Raw genomic sequence first — 25,051 nt, 5'->3', positions numbered from 1 at the left:
TGTCCGTGCATTAACTCATGAACCGTTCAACCGAAGCTTTTAAAATTTTAATATGTTGTTACTGACTACTAAGTGAAGGTCAAGTTCAATAATGGTGATTTTGACTTTTACCGTTCAGGAGTTATGGTTCTTGAAAGATTGAAAAATGGAGTTTCCAATCGTGTCCGTGCATTAACTCATGAACCGTTCAACCAAAGCTTTTAAAATTTTAATATGTTGTTACTGACAACTAAATGAAGGTCAAGTTCAATAATGGCGAGTTTGACTTTTACCGTTCAGGAGTTATGGTTCTTGAAAGATTGAAAAATGGAGTTTCCAGTCATGTCCGTGCATTAACTCAGGAACCGTTCAACCAAAGCTTTTAAAATTTTAATATGTTGTTACTGACAACTAAATGAAGGTCAAGTTCAATAATGGCGATTTTGATTTTTACCGTTCAGGAGTTATGGTTCTTGAAAGATTGAAAAATGGTGTTTCGAGTCGTGTCGGTGCATTTTCTCATGAACCATTCAACCAAAGCTTTTGAAATTTTTATATGTTGTTACTGATGACAAAATAGAGGTCAAGTTCAATAATGACGATTTTGACTTTTACCGTTCAGGAGTTATGGTTCTTGAAAGATCGTAAAATGGCGTTTCCATTCACGTTGTTGCATTTACTCATGAACCATTCAATCTAAGCTTTTCAAATTTTAATATGTTGATACTGATGACAAAATGGAGGTCAAATTTGATATTGACGATTTTAACTTTCACATTCATCAGTAATGGTTCTTGTGATATTGCCAGGACACAAATAAATGTTAATAAATCCGGTTTGCTGTCGTTGTGACAGCCTCTTGTTTATTTTGTTTCAGACTTTTGAGGATTTATTCATTACAATAAGGGGAATTTTCTAGTTTTCAAGACAATAAATCAAAAATGCTTTGAGCAGTTTTCCAATAACTGTAATCCTTTTAGTGTTTTGAGCTGTTTTCAGTTAACTTTGGTGACTGATTAATATTTATTAAGATAAGCTCCCTGAAGTTTTTCTCATAAATTTCGGATATGACATTGAGAAGTTATTGAACTTTATTCTTAGAAAATTTGACGGGCGTATCATGCTCTCGTGGCGCAGCTGTTTATTTTAATCCATTACATTTCAATAGTGCTGATTATATTTATAACAGAATTTAAAAGGAGAAAAACTTCAACAAATGGCTTCAGCTGTAAAGGAACACAAATACACCAAAGAAAGTATGGAGATGGAGGATTATGCAAGTTTGATGAACTCTTACATGTCCCGTATTCCCTCAACATTTACTGAGTGAGTATAGAAGTGTTGACCAAATAGTTTGATGAACTCTTACATGTCCCGTATTCCCTTAACATTTACTGAGTGAGTATAGAAATGTTGACCAAATAGTTTGATGAACTCTTACATGTCCAGTATTCCCTCAACATTTACTGAGTGAGTATAGAAATGTTGACCAAATAGTTTGATGAACTCTTGAATGTCCCGTATTCCCTTAACATTTACTGAGTGAGTATAGAAGTGTTGACCAAATAGTTTGATGAACTCTTACATGTCCTGTATTCCCTTAACATTTACTGAGTGAGTATAGAAGTGTTGACCAAATAGTTTGATGAACTCTTGAATGTCCCGTATTCCCTTAACATTTACTAAGTGATTATAGAAGTGTTGACCAAATAGTTTGATGAACTCTTACATGTCCTGTATTCCCTTAACATTTACTGAGTGAGTATAGAAGTGTTGACCAAATAGTTTGATGAACTCTTAAATGTCCCATATTCCCTTAACATTTACTAAGTGATTATAGAAGTGTTGACCAAATAGTTTGATGAACTCTTACATATCCTGTATTCCCTTAACATTTACTGAGTGAGTATAGAAGTGTTGACCAAATAGTTTGATGAACTCTTACATGTCCCGTATTCCCTTAACATTTACTGAGTGAGTATAGAAGTGTTGACCAAATAGTTTGATGAACTCTTACATGTCCCGTATTCCCTTAACATTTACTGAGTGAGTATAGAAGTTTTGACCAAATAGTTTGATGAACTCTTACATGACCTGTATTCCCTTAACATTTACTGAGTGAGTATAGAAGTTTTGACCAAATAGTTTGATGAACTCTTACATGTCCCTTATTCCCTTAACATTTACTGAGTGAGTATAGAATAGTTGACCAAATAGTTTGATGAACTCTTGCATGTCCCGTATTCCCTTAACATTTACTGAGTGAGTATAGAATAGTTGACCAAATAGTTTGATGAACTCTTGAATGTCCCGTATTACCTTAACATTTACTGAGTGAGTATGGAAATGTTGACCAAATAGTTTGATGAACTCTTACATGTCCCGTATTCCCTTAACATTTACTGAGTGAGTATAGAATAGTTGACCAAATAGTTTGATGAACTCTTGAATGTCCCGTATTACCTTAACATTTACTGAGTGAGTATAGAAGTGTTGACCAAATAGTTTGATGAACTCTTACATGTCCCGTATTCCCTTAACATTTACTGAGTGAGTATAGAAGTGTTGACCAAATAGTTTGATGAACTCTTACATGTCCTGTATTCCCTTAACATTTACTGAGTGAGTATAGAAGTGTTGACCAAATAGTTTGATGAACTCTTGAATGTCCCGTATTACCTTAACATTTACTGAGTGAGTATAGAATAGTTGACCAAATAGTTTGATGAACTCTTGAATGTCCCGTATTACCTTAACATTTACTGAGTGAGTATAGAAGTGTTGACCAAATAGTTTGATGAACTCTTACATGTCCCGTATTCCCTTAACATTTACTGAGTGAGTATAGAATAGTTGACCAAATAGTTTGATGAACTCTTGAATGTCCCGTATTACCTTAACATTTACTGAGTGAGTATAGAATAGTTGACCAAATAGTTTGATGAACTCTTGAATGTCCCGTATTACCTTAACATTTACTGAGTGAGTATAGAAGTGTTGACCAAATAGTTTGATGAACTCTTACATGTCCTGTATTCCCTTAACATTTACTGAGTGAGTATAGAAGTGTTGACCAAATAGTTTGATGAACTCTTACATGTCCCGTATTCCCTTAACATTTACTAAGTGAGTATAGAAGTGTTGACCAAATAGTTTGATGAACTCTTACATGTCCCTTATTCCCTTAACATTTACTGAGTGAGTATAGAAGTTTTGACCAAATAGTTTCAAAGTATGGTATAGTAAAATAAATGCCAATCTAAAGCAGTTTAAGGAACAATTTATAATTAGATTTTCCAGACATTTATGAAATCAATACAACAAAAGTCTATTTGTGTGTATCAAAAAGTTCAATATGTACAATTTTATACATTTATTCATTGAATATTCACTTGTCCTTGTAAAAAGAATTCTATTTTTTAGCTACATGTATAGGCTGAGAAAAAATGGGCTGTAATAAGTGTGGTTATGTTTGTTTATATTATTATATATTTATTTTATATATTGTTTCCAGTGATAGAGAAGATATTAGAGATCCAGAAGTATGGGCTGTTTTCCTAGATTTATATCTTTTCTACCTCCTTCACACAAAAGATGTTCCAGATGAATTACATGAAGCCCTTAATTACTGTGGTAATACTTTCTGGTACCTGTATGACAGAAACCCATATAAGGTGAGACTTACTTTTTGTACCTGATTGTCCTAATTATGCATGAAATATTTCCTACTGAATGTTTGGCACAAAAAAATCCTTTTTTCTGGCATGTGTCTGATTATTGGACACCAGAACGGGTAGCTATTAGGTTGTTTAACAGGTTGGGTATAAGTACCTGAATAACAGAAACCTATGTAAGGTAGGAATTTCAAGGTCAGCATAAAGTATTATGCCAGTAAGAAAAAAAATGCTGTGAGACTTATAAATCAAAATAATTGTTCACCTGTGTTGAAATTTTATGAAAACTTTGAAACTTGACAGATTTGGATTGCTTGGAAATTATGAACTCTACTGAGTGATTGACATGTGAAGTTCAAACTATTTATTGATGATGTTTAGTGAACATTAATCTGACAATTGTGGGGAGAACAAATCGTAAAAATTTAAGAAAGCTGCAGTTAACGATTATTATTATTAATTTTATCTTTAAAGGGATAATTCGCGATTTTTCACTTTTTATCTTATTATGTTCATAATGCCATAAAAAACATATTCACCAAGTTTTATTTTGATATGAAAAGTAATAAAGAAGAAAATTGGGAATTATTAATTTTATTTCTTCAAACTTCCTGACTTATGTGACGTAGTTTAAGTCTTTAAGCATGCCAGGAGTGAAATTAATCTCATTTAAGTCTTGTTCGTTAACCATATAATAACGATATTTAAAGCGCATCAACGACTTTTGGTGTAGCTATTAACCAATGAAAAATAAGTGATAGCCATGCAACTTTTAAAAGTAGATTGTAGGATTTATGTGTGGATTTTTTTATACGAATTTTAGTAATAAAGTAAATAATACAATAGAACATTTTTATGATTTTTTTTTTCTACAAATACTTTAAACAAACATAGAAAACTGACATGATCGATAGTGTATTAAAAAAATACATGTTTGTATTCTGACCTTTTTGCTTCATTCCATTTCTTGTGGAAATAAAATGTGCATTGTTTTGTGACACTTAGTGAATGTTGAATGCGTAGTTAAACTCAAGGTAATTAAAAGATTAGCATTATGTAATTCTAATCTTTGATCTTCATGCAGTGAAATCTAGGCGTCACGGGTTCATCATTTTAGGTGTGAACAACATTTTGTATTACACAGGTATGAATGACAGAGTTTGATATACGGGAGTCAGTTTATAGTTTTAGACACAGAAATGTAAGAAAACGAAATAAAATTAATTTACGGGAGTACTAAGGTCTCACAATAACTGGATAGCTGTTGTATATTTTTATATATTTATCATATTAAAGCTCTCTTTTAAATGAATTTTGACTTCTGATTACTTTTGTAACGATAAAATACTGAATTATTTTGATTAAATAAATTTATATATAAAAATAGCTTTCTAAACACGAGTGTATGAACTAAAAAATTGTACTATTTTAAATTAGAATCGGCAACCTTTAATATTTCAAACAGATCGTTAACAATTGCAATTATATAATTTAGTCCATCCAAAGCGATCTTTATTTATCTATTTAGGAATTAATGTTCTCATCAAAATATTTTAAATCTCACAACGCATGAATACTTCAGCTATTTGAAGAACAAAATGTTTAAAAAATTGACAGGAAATTTAAGGATCGTCTTGGAATGGTATCGAAAAATTACGAACAGATATTATTTTCAAGTGTGAAAAACATCAACCAAATTTATCATAATCGGGAATGTCCTTATTAAAATAGTCTTCGTCTCACACTTGAGCCAACGATGTTTAAAAAAAAAAAGACAGAACAAATTTATGTCATCTTTCCATATTTTTGAATGTAATTATAAGTCTGTTTAAACTGGCAAGAAAACTCCTAAAGCGGACAAGCAGTTTATTCTTTAAATTGCTGTCATTGAATATCAAGAAAGAAAAATAAATCCCGAAATTGATTTGAAACTTTAATACTCAATAGTTTTACTGGAAAATATTCACATCCCTTTGGGATTATTAGTGTACGTCCAGTTGCATATAAATTACATGCATGTCGGAACAATTGTGATGATGACAAATTTCTTCCTTTATTCGAGAACAATCTAATTGATATATAAATCTGTGATTTTACTATGTCCATAACTTCGATGAACCAAAGCAAGTTATATATCAACCTGTATTTAAATCAAATTGGTTCTCTTCTTCTTTAGGTATACAATAGTCTATCGACATTCGATGATTACATACTGTTAGCATACGTGGACTAGTCTATTTACAAAACTTTTACCTCAATTTACACAAAATGTATGTTTCTTTCTTATGTTCAATGTATACATAAAATTGAGAAAGGAAATGGTGAATATGTCAAAGCGACAACCACCCGACCATAGAGCAAACAACAGCCGAAGGCAACCAATGGGTCTTCAATGTAGCGAGAATTCCCGCACCCGTAGGTGTCCTTCAGCTGGCCCCTAAAATATGCATAATAGTACAGTGATAATGGACGTCATACTAAACTCCGAATTATACACAAGAAACTAAAATTTAAAATCATACAAGACTAACAAAGGCCAGAGGCTCCTGACTTGGGACAGGCGCAAAATTGCGGCGGGGTTAAACATGTTTATGAGATCTCAACCCTCTCCCTATACCTCTAGCCAATGTAGAAAAGTAAAACAATAACAATACGCACATTAAAATTTATATATTTTAAATTGCGCTATAGTTTCGTAATTTTCTATCCAGGCGTATGAATGAATCGTCGACAAGTGCGTACATTTTTTTAAATCAATATTTCTGGTATGTTCCAATCTGTCCTTCACTTATATTACATTTTCCCAAATTTACCCTTGGAAAAAATATGTAAAAAGATTTTTATTTCAACAATATTTTTTTGGGGTATTATTTATATTTTTATAAATAATATTCTTTACACCAGAAATGTTATTTATAAACAAGCGTATGAGTTTAGTATTGAGTAGTATATTATATCACTTTCGGACACGCAAGACAGAGATGTATATTATACACCTGATAGTTCAAAATGGAAAGTTTTAAGTTATTGGCCATGTACACTGATCAATACCTTCACAAGTGAAACGATGCATGAACTTGCAAGCCCAACAGGAAATCGCTTGAATACCTGGACGTGTCACCTCACACCCCTCACAATACCTTTGGGAGTAATACCTTTAGCCATGCTGGTGAACAGGTGAAGATCCGAATTTATTTTAATAAAGTTTATTACTTTAAAGAATTATGAACAAATTAGATTTTCGAAAACAATTTTCACGGAACACTTATTTATGATTTGAACTTTGACTTTTTAACTAATTCCAATAAACAGTTTAAAAATAATAGACCATGGTTATTTAAAAAAATATAAAAACATTTTCCGTATCACGTTAGTTATTTGGATAAAACAACAGTACGATTGACAAGATATCGACAAGCAATTACGACTACATCGGTTACTGTAGTTTTGGTCCTTTGTGGTTTATAGACATATAGTGGTTTTTAAACGGACAAGGTGTCAAAATGGCGGCACGCAGAGGATTGATACTCGAAATTTAAAATCGATGGTGATCTCTTACCTAGCAAAATAAAACTTTAATATCTACGAAGTTGAGTTTTTTTACACAGAATGGACATAATATCAATTTTTTATTTTTTTGCGAAGTTTCCCTTTAATGACCTGTTCAGTGGACAGTGGTGCAAAATGAGGGGGGACATAGTATACACATATAGAATGGAACAGTTTATTAAATGATATTAAGGTTAAGAAGTCTTATTTTTTGGTTGTTTAAGGAACTTTCTGAGTAATATACTGCTTTTTATTTAACTGTAAATGTTTTGTAGGGATTTCCAGACACAAAGGTTCTTGGACAGCACATGCAAAAAATGGCAGCATTTATCCTTTCACCAGAGTTTCCCAGGGGCAGACAACTTGAAGTAGCGACAGATTATGTGGAATATATGGCTCAGATAGAGTAAGACAATGACTGATTATCAGTATTTCAGTTTTTGGTTGAGTTTTTTTAACTGCATGGCCAAGATTTTTCGCAAGCAAAAAAGTCATGGTAATAATGCTATACCAATACTCAATGAACATTGGTATATTTTATACTCGATTTTAAGATCTTACCTAAATAGCAAAAAATGTACTTTCTCTTTGTACGAGGGGATAGGACTTTTATGCGGACATTGGGATGGGGTGTTTTAAAGTTTTGGATTTCGGGATTGGCCCTTTCAGGATCCAGGAATTCTTGTTTTGAATTTCGGGATGTCAGGATTCAAATTAATTTAAATTTGGGACTACTGGATTCGTGTTATTAAGTTATGAAGACTGGGATTTCGGGATCAGGACCCCTCCAACCGCCATCCCCCCCTTGTAAGGATCTAGTTAAGTATAGTGAATATGTTTCTCCTCTTACTATGATTTTCTGTTGTATTCACATGGATTTGATTAGTATAGTGAAGTATACCTTCTCTTTCTAATGATCTATAGTCATATATCAGCACTATATATGGGGAATGTGAGTACAGTGGATTATATATCATCTCTTTCTGTATTTTTTTCATGTGTCATCATGGGATATGTAGAACGTGATGTTGTCTTTGAGGAACTCAGAAATTATCAAGTACACATTTTTGTTTAGGGGCAATGTGAAGCACACCCCAGGTGCAGGATCTTCTCACTTAGTACTGAAGACCCATAATGGTGGCCTTCAGTTGTTTTCTGCTCTTTGGTTAGATTGTTGTCTCTTTGATACATTACCAATTTCCATATTCAATTTCATATTGTATATATTTCAGAGGAGACACATTAGTAGAAGTTTGGCCAGACATGATGGCTTTATTCAAAGCTCTCAGCTTGTGTAAGAAGGCCAATGAAATGTCCAAGATGATAAGAGGATTCAGATACCTGTTTGATAAGCTGGATGATAAAGCTATTCAGGTAACTCAAAGCACCATTGGCTTTTATTTTCCTTGTTGGGTCTTTAACTGTACTGGAGTCCATGTCATGTATTTGGAAAAGTTTGATATGAATTGAAAATTCCAAGGAATGAAAAAATCATTTTGTCCTTTGAAAAGTTTAAAAAGCATATGTTCACGACAAATTGAAGTTTTTAACAACCTTGACTGGCTATACAGCCTTTGCACAGTTAATGTCCATAAAATATGTTAGATTATATAAAAATAAAGGTCAAGCACTGGGACATGTCGGATATAAATGAGCAAATTGGTCAAATGAAAATAATTCTGTTTCTTCTGCTTATGATATATAGACATTTTGAAGGGAAAAAAATGTCATAATATATCTTCTAAAATCAGAAAATATGTGCCTTTGTTATACATACTTCTTCAAGTTGCAACTATTTATATATATCAATTTTTGTATTATAAATATGTCTCCAATAATATTTTTTATCACAATTTTCCATACTTTGCATATCATGATCAGTTTGGTAGGTTTTGTTGAAAGGAATATGGTTCCTTTGATCAACGCATATGATGACACAGGTGCTTAAATATTTCAGCTGTGTGGGATAGAAATCGACTATATACAATTTCAAGTACAAATTAAAACAAATTAGACTTTGGGGAATTTTGCAACATTCAAACATGAAATAAAAGATGAATTTGGGCCTATTTTAAGGGTTTGATAACAACTAAATTTTCAAATAGTTACAGACTTTGCATAGAGAGTTTGTCAATTGTCAACACAAAATAAGTTAGCAGATACATGTATTGATATTCATTTGTATAAGGTCGTTTTCTATCCATCACAGCTCATTTGTAGCTGTGTCCATCTTTTGATTTTAATTCTACATTTTTAAAAATGCAAAAATATCTAGTTACAATTTTCTTCAAAAATCACTTTCTGTGGTAATTCTGACACAATGCCATCAAATTGTTTATTTATTTTATTTTGAATAATACATTACAGAAGAATCCTAAGATCTTACAGTGCTGGTCAGAAACTGTAACTGAGGTGGTAGAGAAGATAGAGAATTTCAGATTGCTTGATGATGTAGTTCCTAGAATGATTTCTGATATGGATGATAAATATAAGCCAGCCAAGTAAGAACACTTTACACAATACATATATAACCATCATGTTTTGGATACAGTGGATTCATTATTATTCATTGGATACCAATGTTCGTGTATTTCGTGGGTACAGGTAAACCACGAAATTTAATGTTCAACAAATAACAAATTTTCTATCGAATTGTATGCATACTTCAGCAAAACCATGAAATCAAATATCCACAAACTTGTAAATTTTCCTCAATTCACGAAAATTGATACCCACTAAAATAAATGAATCAACAGTATTCATCGCTTCTAAGGTGTCATAATTGTTTTGTTATGCATACCAAACAGTGGAAGGCCCTTTTGAACCGTTGAAGAAGCAGTAGTAACACTAAAAAACTAGGTGGGATCTCAAGTGCTGTGTAAGCGAAACCAGATCCTGCTCCACATGTGACACCCTTTGTGTTGATCATGTTAGTTGTAGCTTCTTAAAAAGCTTGTATATAAAATAAGAAAATGTGATATGATTGTCAATGAGACAACTATCCACTAGAGAACAAATGATGTAGAATTTAGCAACTAGAGGTTGCTATACAGCCTTCAAAACATACACTGTGTAGCAAGTTTATTCACAGCTGCGTAACTGTAGCTCGTAGATTCTTATGTTATTTTTGGGATACGATTGCTTTCAAGCAATCTGTAGACTTTTACCGTTGACTCAGGGCTGCATTCCCTCACGTCAACCGTTTTATTCTAAACATTCAGCAACATCTCCGATTCTTATGATTGTCTTGCTTTAAAAGTTAAAAACAGGCAAAAGGATTGAACATAAACAACTTTCCTGTAATGTTCTTCTCATAATCTTCATGTTTGATATTTCCCTTGACCTATATGCGTGTTTTTAACAACACGGAAAATCAGAATTAAGCAGTATTTATATTTAGTGTTTTTATAAATTTAGAAACACGTCAGAGGGAATTCCCAAGTTTTGATAAATGCGAGAGTTCTCTGACTTCCGATAATTCTATTTCTGTCATATAAGAACTGAAGTGGAGTTTTTCCATATTTTACCGTTATGAAACTGATATTTGATACTGTACTCTCATAAAGAAATGGAGAACCATTCATCATATCATTTAATAAACGTTCTTGTTCCAAATCGCAAGTCGCGGGTTTGTTTATGTATTAATGCGCATGCGTATAGTTTTCTTGATTTCAAGGGGTATCAGATTGAGTGGTTGCTCTGGAATCCCCGCTTCATTGATTAATTTGAAACTCATGGGACTTTTTCTATGTCTGTCTGCTATTGAGGGTTATTGTTGTTGCATAATTTCAAATCATATGTATCATTTCTATTAAAATAAATGTAGTGTTTACCTATAACACCCCTTCAGCCGAAATGGAGTTTTCCATTTTATCGATTCGAGTTGTATCCCTTCCGGAAGTATTTTCCGTCAAAATCGAAATACAATACGACTCGTCAAGAAAAATTAACTCGTTAGATGTCAAAAACGTCGTATAATATTAAGAACGATCTTAATTTATAAACAGAGGAGTGTGTACGGAAAGGAGTCATGCCCAAGGACCCTAAGGAAATTAATATTTAAAGAGTTAGAAATGGGGTTCCTCCTAGAATTAACGGTGATAAGATACGAAGTGAAATACCTTCTCTCACTCTCAGTGACTGCTGTGAAAAGTAAACTTGGAATTGATAGTACAAAAATAAAACACAATAAGTACATTGCTCATACACTTGTTTCCGGGATTGGCTATTTTTAAAGTTGAGTGACTATTCAGATTATTACATTTTGCATGTGCAGTTGAATTAGTTTTGAAAATAATACTATCCAGCTGTACTAGGGCTGCCAAAAATGCGTGAGACTCACGCATGTTCATGCTTTTTTGCGGCAGTATCCTTGGATCTATTTTTTTCCCTCTTTGATCTTTTCAATTTTGGCCAAATCTCACGCATTTGCTTAATTAAAAGTTGGCAGAACTGTTATACATGTGTCAATGAAAACTATGGCAATCATATCCCTCAGAGCATTCTGCTCTTTGATTTTTACTATTAGCGGACCATAGATCTATGGTCCACAAATAGTAAAAAAAATAACATAAAACCTATGAGCTACGGTTCCCGAGCTAGTTCATTCATAATTCATACAATTTAAGGAGGAAAATAGAAAATCAAATGTAAATTAATGTATGGAGGTATTTTATATTAACTTTATTCTTAGGAATTCATAAAGAATAGATTTGATGAACTTGTGTTTTTTGCAGTTACTGTCTGAATATATAAAATCTTCTTTTAATTATATACAATATTGTGATGTTATCATTACAGAGGAGATGAGAAGTATTGGTTTCCTCTACTTAAAGCTATGTTGTTAGTTCCTACCAAGGCGTTTCAGTATAGAGTTAAGAAAGTATTGGATGATACCAAGTTCAGACGGATGTGGAACTGGAAGGTAAGAATTTCTCCCAAAATGTAACTTCTTATTTTGTGTATTCAAAAAAACGTTCTATACTGTTAAAGTTGGACGTTTTTCAGATGTTTATAAAATTAAGGAGATGAGTAATGATTGTCAATCAGATTACTATCCACCTAGGTTCATTTGAAGTGGATGTAAACCATTACAAGCAACAGTACAGCCTTTAACAATGAGAAAAACTCATACTGAATAGTTGGCTATAAAAGGCTGCAACATATATGTTTTTTATAAAAACAAGTTGTATGATTGCCAAAGAGACAACTCACCACATGACACAGAAATTAATAGCTATAGGTCACTTATGGCCTTCAACAATGAGCAAAGCCAATACAGCATAATCAGCTATAAAAGGTTATTTTTTTTAGATTCATCAATTAAAGAGAGTAGGTATGCTTAGAGCTATTATTTTGCACCTGTGAGAAATTGTAAACAATGATTAAATTCTCGAATCATAGCTATGTTAAATTTATTAAAAATACAATAGGATGTATTCTTGATATATTTCAGTGCATAAATTTCAGATGTGCTGTCACTGCATCATAAACAGCTCAAAATTGACATATTAAACCAAGAATGGATGTGTACCACATAGTTTTGGGAAAAATTACATATGAGCCTTTGAATGAACTTTTGAAAAAGCAAGATATATATATAGGAGAGACACAAGATAAAATAAATGTTAACTTTATTTCAGGAAAATATTCAAGAGGCCAAAGACATGATAGCTAATGCTGAGAAAGTAGACCTTCCACTAGAGGGAGATAGTAGGGATGAAAGAGAGGTTAATTCTGAATGTGGCAATGCTGTCAAAGAACTCATAGAAATGTTCAAGTAAGAAGGACTTTATGTTAGAGAATATTATTGGCGTACAGTCTGTGAAGTGTAAAATTTAATTCCAAACTGCTGGTCAGATTTCAACTTAATATGCACAATTCAAAGGGTACTAATTTGTGAACCTGCATTTTTTTAAATCAGAAATTTATATACATATGCTTCATCATTTGTATGCATTTGTTTTAGGAGAATATATTTGAGGTTCCACCATTTTAATCATATTTCTTTCAAAGATTTTGACTTTGGAATATTTTCTCATTCACTGTGTATAGTAGTGGTTTAAACAAAATGTTATCATGTTAATTGATTTAAAAGCTAAATTTTACGAAAAAAAATCCTATCTATTTGGGACAAATACTGCTTTTTTAGAAAATTAAAGAAAATTATATCATTAGCCATACAAATATAATGTTTATTTCTCAAGACCTGCATTGTTCCACTTTACTATTTAGAAAGAAAAAAAATACAGTTTTCTTTTCACTTGAAAATGCACAAAACATTTTATCAATAGCTTCAGGTTATAAAGTTATTTCCAGTAGTTGAACAAAAAATTCCAGTAACATTAATTTTGGGGTTCAAGTCAATTCTTGTGATAAACTTCCTTTAAAATAACTATTTGGAAGAAGGGAAAAAATGGTATACATGCTCCTAGAGAAATGATTTTTAAAGAAAATATTTTAGAATTGGAAACTAAAAGTTTTTATACCAGATTAATCCTCTCTTTACCAAATTCACTGGTATTTGTTTATACACAGATCCTGCTATAATGAATCAAATAAGGCTTTTAAAACTGACAAATTATTTTAATGGCTATTTGTGGAATTTTTTAATGACATTTGTTTATGTAAAGACTTAACAGTATTTCTCTATGTATGTTGTGTTTTGCAGGATACTGAAAATAGAGCACCTTATTATGCCTGACATTGGACGAATGTCTTTGTCACGCATGGAAAAGAGGTCAATTATCCAGAATTATATGGTTGACCAATACTTTGGAGATATGGATTTTCAGGTAAAGTTTGTTAACTGCTCTTCTGTTACTACTTTATAAGGGATTTTGTTACATTCATTGATAAATAATAAATTGTCAACACAGAGATATGTCTCACCTTTTTGTTATTTTGATAATGCAAATGTTGAAATAAAAAATCAATATTTTTAACCTGTATTGATGTTAATTGTGCAAATATTCAAAGTCAATGAAAAATTACTGAAGGTACATGTCTAAACAATTTCTATGGAAAGGAGAAACCATTGACTTGTCATAAGTTTTGCCCTTTACAAACATACAAACCTTAACACAAACATTAACCTGTAAACTATGTTAAAGTTTCAAAGTCAATGAACCATGATGAGGGGTGGGCTATATAATCTTAATGAAAGCAAGACTTGCAAATGCCAATATATTTGCATGCGAAATATCATTGACTTGACATTCAGGGCTTATCTTAAAATGACCTAATCACAAACTAATCCATGTAAACTAAGTAAAACTTATATAAGTCAAAAGACCATGACTGATTGGGAGGGGTCAAATTATCTCCATGGAAATGAGATGTGTCAATGCTAATACAACTGCATACCAAATATCATTGACCTACCACTAGCAGTTCACCATAAACTAGACCTATTCACAAACTAATACATTGTTGACGCTGCTGCCTACACCGGAATCAGAATACCTATATCACGCTTTTTGACTTTGTCAAGGTAAGGCAAAAATGAATTGATTTAGCCAGAAGGAACCTGTATAAAAATTAGATATTGCAATCTGACCATAAAAATCTTTCCCCGGAGAACTTTCCCTATATGTTACAATGGAAATACTAATTTTTTGTAAGGTTTTCAAATTGAAAATTGAAGACAATTTAACAAAATTTTGTGGCTTGTGAAAACATTGTTGGTTTTCAGATTTTTTAATTCCTTTTTTTTTATGATTAACATATTTTGGTCGATTGAAAATATGTTTTCATTTGGTACTGACTTTCCTGGTTGAAGGCACCATGAATTAAACAAAAAATTGGTACTCTATAAACCTAACAGACCTACCATAATATGCTGGCAGATTGTTTCATTTCTGAGATTCCGATAATCAGTCCATCCGTTTGATCAGTTTCAGTTTAAAATAAAAGGACTTAATAAGCTAGTTAACCACGAAGTTAAGGTCACATTAACTTTAAATTAAGTACATATGTTGATTTTTTAAGTGAAATTTTTAAGATGTAAGGCAAATGGTGTCAAATGGACACATATTCTTGTTTGTTTATCAACCTTCTTAAACTGTGATATATTTTACAGAAATGTACAGAAGTTCTTCCAGAGTTAGCAAGACGTTTTGAACCTTTGATAACAGATGAAGACTATCCATGGCTAGATAATTGGGTTCGCAGTAATGGGGTTGACTTATTTAACTATTTAATAGAATCTTACAAGTAAGTTGTTTTGTTATGAATTTATCACTTGTAAAAAGTCCAATATATGTGTAAAGACTCAAAAAGCGTTTAGCTTTTTTTAAATATATTTATCAACTCTCGTTATTTGATTTATATAGAAATAATAAACTTGCACTGCTTGTTTATTATTATATTCTAATTGAATATCTCTAGTTGATATTAAGCGATATCTTATTCTTATATGTTATGAAACTTACAAATGTTTCAAAGCAATGGCTAGCTCTTATGCAATAGCTTTATATTCTAGATAGGGTGTTATAAGGTGTTTTATTTAACATAATAATATAAAAACAGGATTTGGAATGACTGCATAAGAGACACGAATATCCACCAAAGTTCAAATGAAGTGGATATTAGCAAGTATATTTCTCTAATACTTTTGGTGGATATTCGTGTCTCTTATGCAGTCATTCCAAATCCTGTTTTTATATTATTATGTTAAATAAAACACCTTATAACACCCTATCTAGAATATAAAGCTATTGCATAAGAGCTAGTCATTGCTTTGAAACAAAATATATGTGTCTCCTTGATAAATGTCTACAATACATAATAGATTATGATTATGTTTTAAATTTTTTTAATGCCTATGGAATATGATTAAGATTGCTGTGTAAAAGTCAAAAGGCTGCTCTCAGCTATCCTATTACTAATTATAGATATTAGGTTTAACATATTGCCTTCAACAAACAGTAAAACCCCTACAACAGACTTTTTTAAGTGAATTTTACATTTCTTTTGTTGTAACTTTTAGATAAAGATTTAATATTTGTGATTTAGGCTCACAATAAGCATCGACAATTAATTAGATCCCTGAAATTTGTTATATTTATGTCTCAAAATATACCAATGTTATACTCTTTTGATTTTGGTTGAAACAATTTCAAAATTATAAACAGGCAACTTTTAATTAAATCATTGGTGACAAAGATTGTTGGCTGTAGATTCTGATTGGTATTTTCAGATCCTCAGAAGATATACCAGATGAAATAAACCAGATAATGATTAGAATTCTTGATTTCTGTATGGAGAATGGGAGAGAACTGGTCAATTTAGAGGATGGGTCAGATACCGTTTGGGGAATGTTAATTCGTAATTCACCTTCATTAGTGGGCAAGGTATGAGGCCAACCTTAAAAATATGTTTGTTTGCAGTTTTCCGACTGTACCTTCAGACTGAAGGGTCGGTAGGTAGGAAAAATATTTTATTTTATCAGCCAAAATACAGTTTAAACAAGCAGTTACACTAAACCAAGTTTCTTGTGAAGAAAAAAAAAACATTTTAAAACAACAAACACTGGACATGCTGAAAACCAACATAAAATGAACAGGCATTTTCAGATATAAAACTTTTTAACCAAAACTGAAACTTTAACATAGTGTCATTATCCAATTTATGACATAAAATATGGTAAAATACTGGAACACTTATAAACAAGGAATGTCATTATGACTAGAACTGTTTTAAAGAAATATATTCAGACACGTATGCTTCTTGACTAGAATGTTTTCATGAGTAGAGTATTTTCATCAGAAAAATGTAGATATTAAAGATTTATAAGACAATGTATTAAAGAGTGTATTTTTAATAAAAAAAAAATAACCATTGAATCTTCCTCAATTGAAAAAATGGCAACTTGAAAAAAAAGTATTAAGACATTCGACTGTTTTCATATTTCTAACAATATTTAATTATTTGATAAGGTTATATTTTTGCCAGGCTTTAATGAAAACAAAAGAAATCTAAAGTTTGGGGTGAAATCCATAGCACCCCATTAAAAGTAAATGGTCTGTACTGAAATGTTTTTAATGCATAAAAATTGGCAGCATAGCTCCTAAGGACATGTTTTAATTGAATTCACACAGGCCACACAGTTTGGGTATATTTAATATTGTAAGAAAGAGAATAATTGCAATGAGTGGGGCAGCCCCCCTTATCCTAAAGGAGCATACTCATTGCAATCGAAGATAGATTTAATATAGAGAGAGTATATTTATTTTTCAAGCTAACCATTCATTTTCTCTACATCTTTGTGTAGTTAGGGTTGCTTCTTATTGATTTGGCATGATCTATATTCATTAACATTTCAAATGAGCCCTTCCTCCGTATGACACGGAGTAGTGGTTTCATCTTTGTCGTCTTCACAACGATTTGTAGAAAATATGCCATACTTCAATCTGCTGTCGAATTATTTAACCACTGAAATTGGTTCCATAAAGTCAGGCTCCACAGATTCTGTACCCGATTTGTATGAGACAGAATGGTTATCGTGTCAGTTATGAATATCCGCTGCATCATCGTCAATGATATCATCACACATCATTACATGTGCCTGAATCTGTATAAACAGTTTACTAATAAACTTTTTTGTTTGTTATTTGTCTTAAAATTGACACGAGACGACAGCGTAAAGTACTCCTCCGTGACTTCATGGATACCTGTAAACAATTTCCATGTGCTTTATCATTAAATGATCACATGAACGCTTGACGGGAAGCTTAGAAAAACCGAACTTGAAATGCGTAATTGACCCAGACTTTAAATCATTTCCGGAAAGGACCCAAAGTTCCGGATCGCGTCAATAGAAGTATTAAAAAAAATTTCTTCAAATTTAAAGCAATAAAATTTTCACAGTCGGGAGGATTTTCAAGGGTCGGTCGGTAAACTGCAAACAAACAATATTTTAATTTAAGCCTGAGGTAGATAATTTAAGTTCAAAGTGAATAATAAGTTTGATAAATATTGATAACAATAAATAAGCTTTATTTAGACTAAAATAAGTATACAAAAAACAAGGACATAACATAACATAATATCACAAACTAGTCAAAACATTTACTAAATTTTATCATTGGTATAAGGACATTATTTGGAAATATAGCTCAACGTGCAGACTTCTTATATGTTCAGGTATTTCACATCCAATATTTTATGGAAATATTCTTTAAAAAGCACAAAAATGTCAGTATTCACCTCAGAAGTTAACAAAACCTTTAAATAGACTTATTAAGAAGGGATATAGTTATGATACTGTTGTCAGGTCATTAAAGATTGCATATTTTGGCGTTAATATTGATTCACTTATAGGGTCTTTGCATCAGAACTAAACACATTTATTATTAATAAACCAGTTGTTGACACGGGTTATGTTCTTCTCATAAATGTTATGATGGTATGATACTAAACCCCTCACGGGGAGGATTGTGCCTGATATTTATATGATGAAGACGTAATTTTTCAATCAGTTTAATTGAAGTCTGGAGCTGAAATGTCAGTTAACTGCTAGTAATCTGAAGTTATTTATATATTATTGTCATTTTGTTTATTTTCTTTGGTTACATCTTCTGACATCAGACTCGGACTTCTCTTGAACTGAATTTTAATGTGCGTATTGTTATGCGTTTACTTTTCTGCATTGGCTAGAGGTATGGGGAAGGGTTGAGATCTCACAAACATGTTTAACCCAGCCGCATTTTTGCGCCTGTCCCAAGTCAGGAGCCTCTGGCCTTTGTTAGTCTTGTATTATTTTAACTTTTAGTTTCTTGTGTACAATTTGGAGTTTAGTGTGGCGTTCATTATCACTGAACTAGTATATATTTGTGTAGGGGCCAGCTAAAGGATGCCTCTGGGTGTGGGAATTTCTCGTTGCATTGAAGACCTGTTGGTGACCTTCTGCTGTTGTCTGCTCTATGGTCGGGTTGTTGTCTCCTTGGCACATTCCCCATTTCCATTCTCAACTTTATAAGGTCTATTTAGCTTTTAACATACATGATGTTATGGTATTTGTTTTCTCTTCTTGAAAGTTATCAATTTCATGCAGTTCTTACATATTCATAGCTATATTGTCACCTACTGTCAACAAGTGAGATGTTTTAGTGTACAACTTAGATCATCAAGCATTTATGTGAACATACTAAATACTGTGTCATGTATTCTCACATTCACATTACTTGTCAATTTTCTGTTTTCCAAATACTTACCGGTATATATATATATTCCTACACATAATAACAATGAATGAAATGTTCGTCACATTTTTCTTATGAATTGCATATTGAAGATTTTTCATAAATTTTATTTTGCTTTGTAACAATTTTGTCCCCCTTCCAATAATTTATTTTCAGCAGTGCTTTTTATTTAGCAATTGAATAATGAATTTTGTTCAGACATACTATTATTGTTTGTTTTTAGCATTGCAATGGTGGTACTGGTAAAGTTGTGATACCTGTTTTAGAGAAATTGCTTAAATATCGTCATTCAGATGAGGATTTCTTGCGAGAAGCATGCACAAATTCAATGCAAATAGCTGGTCATATATGTCCTGAAATATGTGCTGATTTTTTTGGACCATTGTTGGATTGGTATATTGAAGAACCTTTAATGGATTTGATGAGTAAGCTAATTTCACTCCAAATAGTTCACTTTATTTAAAGGCTTTGATGTACACCTGTACATATGACCATTTGAAAAAAGTCACCTACATATCTGTACTGTTCAACTGTTTGCATAGATTGTTTTTCTTGTCTGCCATATTCAGTAATTTTTTATATCTGATATTTAACTAAACAAAACCAAACATAGTGGAATTCAGTAGAAAATAGTTTTCATTGAAACCCTACAGAAAAACACTTTAAGGAACTGATAGCTTCATTGAGTACCATGCTATTTTAACATCTGGCATTGCAGCAATTTAGTCAATATTATGTTTAGATACATTAGAAGAGAACTACAGGCTGCTATAAGTCTCTAAATTTATATATCAATAGTTAAAACACAAATTTAGTATAAAGGATGCATAGTGATCTTATATTGGAAGAAAAAGTTTCATTTTAAATTCTTTCATGCTATATAATAATGGAAAGCAACATCCCTTGCCTTATGCTATATATACAAGATGTTTTTTTTTTCTTTTCAGGTTTTTTTTATAGAGTTGTTGAACTTAATCCTGATGCCTTGAAAAGCAGAATGGATAAATTCCTTGATACCTGTAAAAATGACAAAGACACATGGTCTCTTCAGATCCAAGTATTTTATGCTTTGTCAAATAAATATCCAGAGGTATGTTAGAAGCATTGGTAAAATGCTTTCACTTAAAATACAGACATTTACATGTAGGAATAGTATATTGCAAATTGTTAATGAAATGAATTTTTTTTTTTTTTAAATTTGAAATGAATTAAAGTATTTCATTTAAACTCATGTGTTTTGAATGTTTAATAAGTCAATATATGCAGTGTCTAAAATGTCCAAGGACAGAAGACAAAATCCTTTACAAGAAGATTATGACAAAGGTTAATTTGAAGTTTAAATACTGATGATTTATAATAACAATTATATATTATAATAGTGTTTATCTTCTGTCTTGGTTCTATTTGCTGAAAGGTGGTAGAAATACCATATCATGTTATCTTTAGGATCGTCTTTGTAATTTATTTAAATTTTTGTCTTCATAATAGATGATAACTCAGAAAGTGGCAGATACGTTGATGAGCTATCATTATAGTGATAGCAATAGCAGAATACAAGTCCTAATGATTATGGAGAAAGCTACTAAAGTCAACCCAAGCATTTTTGAAAAACATATGGACAAGTTGATTGGCGACAAATCAGTTGCACCAATGGAACAGCATTTTGTGAATAATACAATCGTGAATGTGGCCAAGGAAATTAAGGTTGGTAATTTGTCAATTGATCCTTAAAACAGTCAAGATATAAAAAAACGTCAACTTGCATTTATAGTATCTCTGCTCTGTTATCAAAATTTGATAAATCATACAAAAGTAAGGAGATTTTATTTAGGGGCCAGCTATAGCCCACCTTTTGGTGTGGAATTTTATTGCTGCATTGAATACCCATTGGTGGCCTTTGACTGTTATCTCCTCCTTGGGTCCAGTTGTTGTCTCTTTGACATATTCCCAATATCAATTTTATTGGTATCATTGCAAATGAGACAATTATCTACCAGAGATAAAATGGTATGGATATGTAAGCAATAAACAGCCACTGTACAGCTGCTGCCTTCAATAATAAGAAATAACCATACTGTATAGTCTGCTATAAAAGGCCCCAACATGAAAATGTGCAACAATTCAAATGAGAAAACTAACTTCCTAATTAAAAACAAAACAATTATGGTAGACAAGAAACAACTACAACCACAATTAAAGTCTCCTGACTTGAAACTGGCACATAAAGAATGTGCAGGGTCAAACATTTTGTGAGCACTCAACCCTCCCCTGACTTGGAATAGAGGTGTTACAGCCCAACATAAGAACAAACTATAAAAATCAGTGACAATTCGCTTAGCTTGAAAGATTTGTATGAGGCACAAAAACTAAAAACAATAGACATAAAACAATGAAAAAAGAGTAATCAAAGTTACTGAAAGCTAGTGCAAAGCCAATTATAATTTTGGAAAAGATAAAATGCCTGATTTAAAGTGAGTTCATGGACCCCTCTTTTTGAAAATGTAAATGAAAATACATTATCCATGAAAATACAAATTTTCCCTATTCGACAAAAAATCGTGTGTGCACTGATATGTGGCTCCGCTGTCATGATGGAGTCTTGGTCTTTTAAGTACATTAATAATTTTATCAATTGATCAGTTTGGTAAGATGCTTCAAACTGCAATCCTTGGTGGCATTTTTATTTTGTCACAAAGACAAGTCTGCATATCTTACAGTCAAGTAACAGATTAAGGATTACATTTAAATCTTATTTAACTCTGTTATCCATTTAATTGCTGTCAGTAGATATCCATTTGCATATAAATAGCTAGAGATTGCAATGTAAATTTTTTTCAACAGAAATTCAAAGATCCTGTTTTCAACTATCTTATGAGTGTGTTGAAGGTAGCTACAGATGTTACTCAGGTCTCAGTAACATTGATAGGACTACGGGATCTGTGTGTGGTCTATGGACCAGATATGTTTGGTCCACATATGGACTATCTTACACAAAGAAAACAGAATGAGCAAAGTACAACTATTCAACAACAGATAGTTGCATTGATTGATCAAATAGAAGGCAGAAGGTAAGCTTAAGCTAGAAAAATAAATGACAAAAATTTTATGCAAGTTGTAAGAGGATAGCCTGGTACAACAACAGCCTTATTGGCTCCATTTATGTCTTATATAAAGTTGATTGAATTTAAAATTAGACACATTAGATTTGGATAAATGACAACACAGAAAAGGCAATTTGTGAAAATGGATAGGGATGCTGCCTCAAATTTTTGCATTTTTTTTTTGCTGCCGAGAACAAATAAAAAATTAAGCACACGAAAAAACCAGCTATACATTGTTTACATTTACACCTTTTATGGTTACATTTTTTTTAGATACTTTCACGTGCATATTCTTGCTATTGATATTTCAATGTATAATTTACAACTTCAGTTTGGAAACAGTAGCCCAAGATGTGAGGGAAACTCAGGAGGATGTGGACCAATTAGATGAAAGAGTGACCAGTACAGAAGGGGCTGTAGTAGGGCTGACCACTCGAGTTGATGAACATGATGAAAACATTGAAGAATTAGGGGAGGGGCTTGATACTGTCACTCAGAGGGTAGACTTTGCTGAGAAAGATATCGAGGAGACTAAAATTAAAGTGGAAGAAGTTGACATGAAGGTATTTATTTGTATATTGAAATAAGGTTAAAAGCTAACATTTGAATATTTTAGGAAGAACAAAAATATTTAAAGAAAAAAGATATGTATGATTTATAACCAGTTCCTTCATACCTTTACAAAAATCTTTTAAAAATTTAGATATTTATAGCAGTTGAATAATTTCATCATTTCAGACAATGACCAATGCGCCACGATGGTCAAGAGATTTGACAAAGATAATGAATCCACAAACAGAACATGATTGGAGATTACTGGCCCAACGTCTTGGTTACAGTAACGATGACATCAGAGCATGGGCATCACAACATGATCCTTGTATGGCTGTTCTCAGTGAATGGTATGCTACACACAAAACAAGGGAAGCAAACTTTGCTGTCTTAACAGCACTACAGGAAATGAACAGAATGGATGGTGCTGCTATTGTGGAGAATGCTATGAAAGCTGTAGGTAAGGGAAGTTATTCATACTAGTTTCACAATATAGGGTACTGCCTCAATAGAATAAGTTGTAAAGGCAAGAGATATGTTAATTCATTTTTTCATTGAATAATAAAAAGGGCACCTACTTTGATTCAACTGTATCTCAAATAGTGTCGGGCAGCCAAACAAAGTTCTGCATTAAAAATGATCATTTTTTTTTTTCAGTTGATGTTGTAGAAGATGAAGAAGTAGAGTACACCTCCCCTCCTGCTGTGTTCCTTAGTTACCAGTGGGGTCATCAGGAGGAGGTCAAACTAATCCGTAACCACCTACAAATGGCAGGATATGAATGTTGGATGGACATTGGTCAAATGGGAGGCGGAGATAAATTATTTGAGAAAATTGACAACGGCATCAGAGGAGCAAAAGTCATCATTTGTTGTGTGTCAGAAAAATATGCCAAATCTCCAAATTGTAATAGAGAGGTAATTAATAGACAGGTGTTAATTCATTTGTTCATACAATTATTTAATTATCGCATAAAAAACCAATAGAGCCCATGGCTGTACCAGAATTGAATACAGAAGATGCATTAAAATGCACTTATTTTTTACCAAAACCACCCATGATATAAAATTCTATAAAAATGCAACCATCTACAATTAATAAATTTGAGTGCTTTTCTTCTCTCCCCTTTCTCCCTGCCGGCCTCAGAACACAATTATTCTTCCCCTTGGCTACAATGCATTTTTTAGTTAAAGTCAAATTGAATTAAAAAATTTGCATCGCTACAAACATGAAATAAATTCAACTGCTTATAGACCATTATTATTCTAATAAAATATGCTTGTCCCAGGACAATCCATCAGTGCTTTTTCTTTTGAGGGCCCTATTAGCATGCCAATAGTAGGATTTAAATCTTGAATAAATGACGAAGGCTGATTTCTACCCTACTTTCATTTTGGCCAAATCACTAATTTCACTTTCAACAATAATTTTTGTCCACATGTTTTACTTATTTCAATATATATGCAACTGATAGGACCACTTAAATAGTAAACATTTCAAAGAAAACAGTAGACAGATTACTTGGGAAGAAATACCCCATATAATAATTGGGAACTATATTCCTAGACCACGAACAAAGGGAATTAATTGTGATCTGAGACCTACTAGACCTCAAAAAATTAAAGTATCCATATGAAACTTTACAGTTACTTACCATTATATCTTAGTAGTATAAATGCCAAATTTCATTACATTCTGACAAATAATAAAAAAGTTTGGAATGTTTTTATATTAGTATATATGTCTGTGGAACATGCTATTTGCAAAGTTTTAAGAATTCAGTCAAAATTTTATTCAGAAAATATTTTTTTGGTATTGTTTTCCCAAAATAAGCCTTGATCCAGTTAACATAACTTGTATTTAGTTGAAATGAGACAACTGCTAAAGCAAACTGCCACTTATATGCCATTATTTTTCATATCTCTATCTCTATGTTTATTAAATCAGAATTGGTCAGTACGATAAAGGTACAGACATAAAAAGCATAATTGTG

General features: G+C 32.0%; 1 protein-coding gene across 3 annotated transcripts in view; it reads left to right on the top strand.

Annotated features, from left to right (window-relative positions):
* The window catches only part of LOC139520752 (uncharacterized), a 37,632-nt gene that overhangs the window by 8,787 nt on the left and 3,794 nt on the right, over nucleotides 1–25,051 (top strand). For all 3 annotated transcript variants that reach the window (XM_071313678.1, XM_071313677.1, XM_071313679.1), the window contains exons 5-21: nucleotides 1,169–1,305; nucleotides 3,494–3,653; nucleotides 7,478–7,608; nucleotides 8,435–8,576; nucleotides 9,570–9,703; nucleotides 12,003–12,126; nucleotides 12,845–12,981; nucleotides 13,873–13,996; nucleotides 15,283–15,416; nucleotides 16,402–16,555; nucleotides 19,629–19,830; nucleotides 20,353–20,495; nucleotides 20,894–21,109; nucleotides 22,247–22,473; nucleotides 22,838–23,069; nucleotides 23,245–23,518; nucleotides 23,716–23,975. In XM_071313678.1, the coding sequence (XP_071169779.1) occupies nucleotides 1,169–1,305; nucleotides 3,494–3,653; nucleotides 7,478–7,608; nucleotides 8,435–8,576; nucleotides 9,570–9,703; nucleotides 12,003–12,126; nucleotides 12,845–12,981; nucleotides 13,873–13,996; nucleotides 15,283–15,416; nucleotides 16,402–16,555; nucleotides 19,629–19,830; nucleotides 20,353–20,495; nucleotides 20,894–21,109; nucleotides 22,247–22,473; nucleotides 22,838–23,069; nucleotides 23,245–23,518; nucleotides 23,716–23,975 (2,931 nt within the window). The remainder of the gene's footprint in view (nucleotides 1–1,168; nucleotides 1,306–3,493; nucleotides 3,654–7,477; nucleotides 7,609–8,434; nucleotides 8,577–9,569; nucleotides 9,704–12,002; nucleotides 12,127–12,844; nucleotides 12,982–13,872; nucleotides 13,997–15,282; nucleotides 15,417–16,401; nucleotides 16,556–19,628; nucleotides 19,831–20,352; nucleotides 20,496–20,893; nucleotides 21,110–22,246; nucleotides 22,474–22,837; nucleotides 23,070–23,244; nucleotides 23,519–23,715; nucleotides 23,976–25,051) is intronic.

The sequence above is a fragment of the Mytilus edulis genome, chromosome 4 (genome assembly GCF_963676685.1).
Source record: "Mytilus edulis chromosome 4, xbMytEdul2.2, whole genome shotgun sequence".
Classification (NCBI taxonomy): Eukaryota; Metazoa; Mollusca; class Bivalvia; order Mytilida; family Mytilidae; genus Mytilus; species Mytilus edulis.
The sequence above is the reverse complement of the archived record's forward strand: the minus strand, read 5'-3'. Positions and strand labels throughout refer to the sequence as shown.